This window comes from Nestor notabilis, unplaced genomic scaffold, assembly GCF_000696875.1.
Source record: "Nestor notabilis isolate BGI_N333 unplaced genomic scaffold, ASM69687v1 scaffold31633, whole genome shotgun sequence".
NCBI classification, from domain to species: domain Eukaryota; kingdom Metazoa; phylum Chordata; class Aves; order Psittaciformes; family Psittacidae; genus Nestor; species Nestor notabilis.
In genome coordinates, this window is record NW_009921975.1 from 1 (window position 1) to 4,108 (window position 4,108).

At 45.9% G+C, this 4,108-nt stretch overlaps 1 protein-coding gene across 1 annotated transcript; it reads left to right on the top strand.

Moving 5' to 3' along the window:
- Window positions 1–586: 586 nt before the first annotated feature.
- LAMTOR3 (late endosomal/lysosomal adaptor, MAPK and MTOR activator 3) lies at window positions 587–3,715 on the top strand (the record flags this gene model as incomplete). The annotated part of the gene is made up of 4 exons (XM_010011398.1): window positions 587–645; window positions 1,435–1,568; window positions 2,683–2,746; window positions 3,642–3,715. Coding segments are annotated over 4 exons (331 nt in total), but the record flags the coding sequence as incomplete, so codon positions are not given.
- Between the last annotated feature and the right edge of the window lie 393 nt (window positions 3,716–4,108).

A 4,108-nucleotide genomic window follows, 5' to 3' on the forward strand; every position in this document is an offset into this window, starting at 1 on the left:
CGCTCACCCCGGTACACGCTCGGGGCCCCTCAAGTGGTGTGGGAGCGCCGAAGGATGATGAGAGCTTCGCCTTCCACTCGCTCTTTGGGAAGCGGTGGGGTGTGCTCGTCCTGCCCGGCTGACGGGTGGATGGAAAAGCCGTTCCTCGTGACTGGGTTGTCTGATCCGTGACAGGTCCTTTCTCCGCAATTGCCGGTTACTGGCAGCGTTAAACAGGTCTGCCACAGCCGCAGGTCTGAGACAGGCTGCAGGGAGGGGGAAACTGGTGCTCGCTGGGCGAGGACAGCACAAGAAGGCTCCTGCTTGACTAAGGGAACTCGGTTAGTTGTACCGGTCCTCGTGGCAAGTGCCAGTTGCTGGGAGTCCCATAGAATTGTTAATAGTTTCGTTTCATATTTCTTGTTTTACTGCTCCAAGAGCCCACCTGCAGTGTACAGAACAAGCCCCTTTCTGTGAAACACTGAATTAGTGAAGGTGTCATCCTTTCCCGTATTTCCCCCTTCCTTTGCACGTTTGTTCAGGGAAAACAAGATCTTTACTACTAATTACTCTGGTTTTAAGATGGTGTCTCGTCATTTTTTCACAGCGTTGAAGGTCTTCATGCTATTGTCGTCTCGGATAGAGATGGAGTGCCTGTTATCAAAGGTAACTCCACCTTCTGCTTAAGCCCTGCAGCCGATGCCGTGACTGAACAGCAGGGGGTGGAGCAGCACAGCAGAATCTGCCTTGGTTGTGCCCAATACCTGAGTATCCAAAATCAATGAATTAAATCAGACTTTTACTTCAATAGCCGATTATGTACCTCTTTAAACTTATGCTTTGTTTGTGGCCTCAGTAATTGCAGGCCAAAGAGATTCTCCTTGGTGAAAAGGGTTGGAGTGCTGCAAGATCCTTGCGTCTTCAGGCTGCTCCTAGGCTGGTGGATACAGAGTACCAGAGGGAACTTAACGTGCCTTGTTTACTTTGGGGTACTGTAGCTTTTTTCTAATTTCTGCAGTCCTTGTTTAAGATGTTTCTATACTGTAAGTACATTAGTTTAAGAATACAAAGATATAAGTACTGCAGATCTTTTTAATGTCCCAAAGTATTTAAAGACCTAGCACACCAGTTTATGGACTGTATGCTGGTAAGCAGTTCATGGACTGGAATCAGTACAGACAGTGAGGGACACAACCAAAGCGACATCAGCACAGGCTGCACATCCTGAAGGAAGATCCTGTTCCTTAGGTGTGCGAGGAAGGATACACTGATGATGTAGAGAATCTTAAGTTATGTACTGCTCATGAAGATTGTCCTCAACTCATTGTGGAAGCACGAGATGTGTTATGTGTTCCCCAACAGCAGATGTACTACTGGTGGAGGACAGCCGGGTGACAATTTGAGATGCAATCAAACATACCATGTAGTGATAAGAATTGTCTTGTTTTGTTCCAGTTGCCAATGATAACGCTCCAGAACATGCGCTGCGACCAGGCTTTCTGTCTACTTTTGCCCTTGCCACAGATCAGGGCAGTAAACTGGGACTGTCTAAAAACAAAAGTATCATCTGCTATTACAATACATACCAGGTGAGTCACCTCGGTGTGGTTTGTTCTTGGTGACCTAAGCTGTTCCTGCATTACATTTTCAAGGCCAGGCTGGCCATGGCCTTGAGCAACCTGGTCTAGTGTGAGGCATCCCTGCCCATGGCAGGGGGTTGGAACTGGATGATCTTAAGGTCCTTTCCAGCCCAAACCATTCCATGATTCTGCACTGAGCAAGGGAGAGGGGGTTGTTTAAGCTCTGTCAGATTTCCACTTGGGTGCTGTTGAAGTATTTGTGTGTTATTTCTCACACTGCTTAAATGCCAAAGCTTAAACTGTCACACCATTTGTTAGGCTTTTCCTGTATTTCTCAAAACTGAGATTTGCTGGTTGAAAATGGTGATGTTTTTTGAAGAGGTGGGAATCAGGAATTTGGAGCAGGTGCTGCTTACATGGCCTTCAATCTGTTGTGAAGGGTTTATGTTCTCTTTCACAAACAATATTTATTTATAATTAGTGACACCTAAGCTAATAAGCACATGCAGCCTGCTTCATAGCTAATCTTGCTGCCAGTATGACTTAGAGATAAGAAAGCTTGGAAATGCCACTCTCATTTTTTTATTTTTTTTTTTCCCCCTCACAAACTGGTTATTTGTGTCCTGAAATCCATTGCCTGTGAAATTTCTGCTCCTTCTGAAGTCCTAGTGGTTTTGAGAGCTGTTTATTTTATTTTCATTTTGACTGCAAGTAAACTGCCAGCTATTTAACCTACAGTATCTAGCTTGTTTGGAGAACAAACAGGTGAATGAGTTAGTTTACACACATGGAGTGCACTGTTTTCTTTTGAAGTGCCTAGCTGCTCGTTGTGCTCAAGATTCCAGTTCCCTGTTGGTGGAAGTAGAGATACTGCTGAACACACAATAGTATTTTAAAACAATAAACCCCCCTGGTCTTGTGCTGCCTGTGGAGAGTGTGGTGGATAACACATGGGAAGGAGGGAAATGCCAGGCTTTGTGCATGGAGCTCCTGGTAGCATGGTGTTAGTTCTGTTGTTGTTTTCAACTGAAGAGGCTGCCTGTTTCAGAAAGAATTTAAGTGTTAGAGCTCTGACATCCAATGTGCTTCACTGCTAGCTGAACACTGTTCTCTCTCCTTGCAGGTGGTGCAGTTCAATCGCTTACCTTTGGTAGTAAGCTTCATTGCTAGCAGCAATGCCAATACCGGTATGTCTTCATGTGTATTTTAAATATTGTGGTATTTTAAGGCCCAGATGTTTAAATAATTAAAAACAAATCACCTGAATTTACTTAGATGTATATTAACTTTGCTCCTGATACGAATTTTGTCAGCATATTGTGAAGGGAAGATTTAGAGTAGATGTAAGGAAGAAATTCTTACCTGTGGGGGTGCTGAGGCACTGGCACAGGTTGCCCAGAGAAGCTGTGGATGCCCCATCCCTGGCAGTGTTCAAGGCCAGGTTGGATGGGGCTTTGAGCAACCTGGTCTAGTGAAAGGTGTCCCTGCCCATGGCATTGAGTTGGAACTGGGTGATCTTAGGTCCTTTCCAACCCAAACCATTCTATGGTTCTATGATTCTATGGAAGTTGTCAGTAAAAATGTGTAGCTTTTTAAGTGACTCTGTTAGAAGTGTATTTCTCCTGTAGTCAGCCTTACCCTTGCTGTGTGAGCATGCTCACTGCACCTCAGTGCTTGCACTAGTTGGTCAGTCTCTTCCAAGTTAGGTTCTGCATTAACATGTGTGGCTTCATTCCCTCAGTTGTGTGGGGTGGGGAGTCCTCCAGCAAGGCACCTGGCCTTGCTCGTGTGAGCACTGGTTAATGAGTGTGAGCCAAAGGGATTGAATCCTTGCGCAGCTGCTTGGGCCTTGGCAGCTGTGGGAAGCAGGGAGGTGACACTGGAGGCCAGCAGGACAGGGGAGCTGTGCTGCATGGGTTGTGCCGCTGTTGTTCCTGTGGAGAGCGACCAGCTCAGAGAAATGTTGTGTGTTTTGGAACACGCTGCCTGTGACTTGGGAGGGGAGGGAGTGGTGAGGTTTGCAGAGAGGCTTCTCAGTTATGTCATTTGATGGGATGTTTGTTGTCTCTCCTCTCTTTCCAGGGCTGATTCTAAGTCTAGAGAAGGAGCTTGCACCTCTGTTTGAAGAACTGAGGCAGGTTGTTGAAGTTTCTTAACCTGATGGTATAGCCAGAGTGCAGCATCGCTCTGCAGCCCAGTGGACAGATTCAATAATCCTCAGTCAAATAACACGCCTCAGAAGAAATACCACAGCTCCTTAGTATACTAAGTAAGAGTAAATTGTACATAGTACTGAATCTGAAATGATCTACTAGTGTGTTGTAGGTGGATGTTACTTTAGACCATGCTTCTTTTGTTGTGCAGTACTGAAGAGACCACCAAAATAGCTCCCATGGAGTTTAGCTCTGCCACATCAGCCAGATCGGCATAGTGCCACTGACTTGCATGAGCAACCCACAGATCTCTTGCCTTACAGGAAACCAGGCAGGCATTGGGGTGTGACATACTACATGTTGGAAGGCAGATTGGTTGTAAGGTGTTATCAGAGT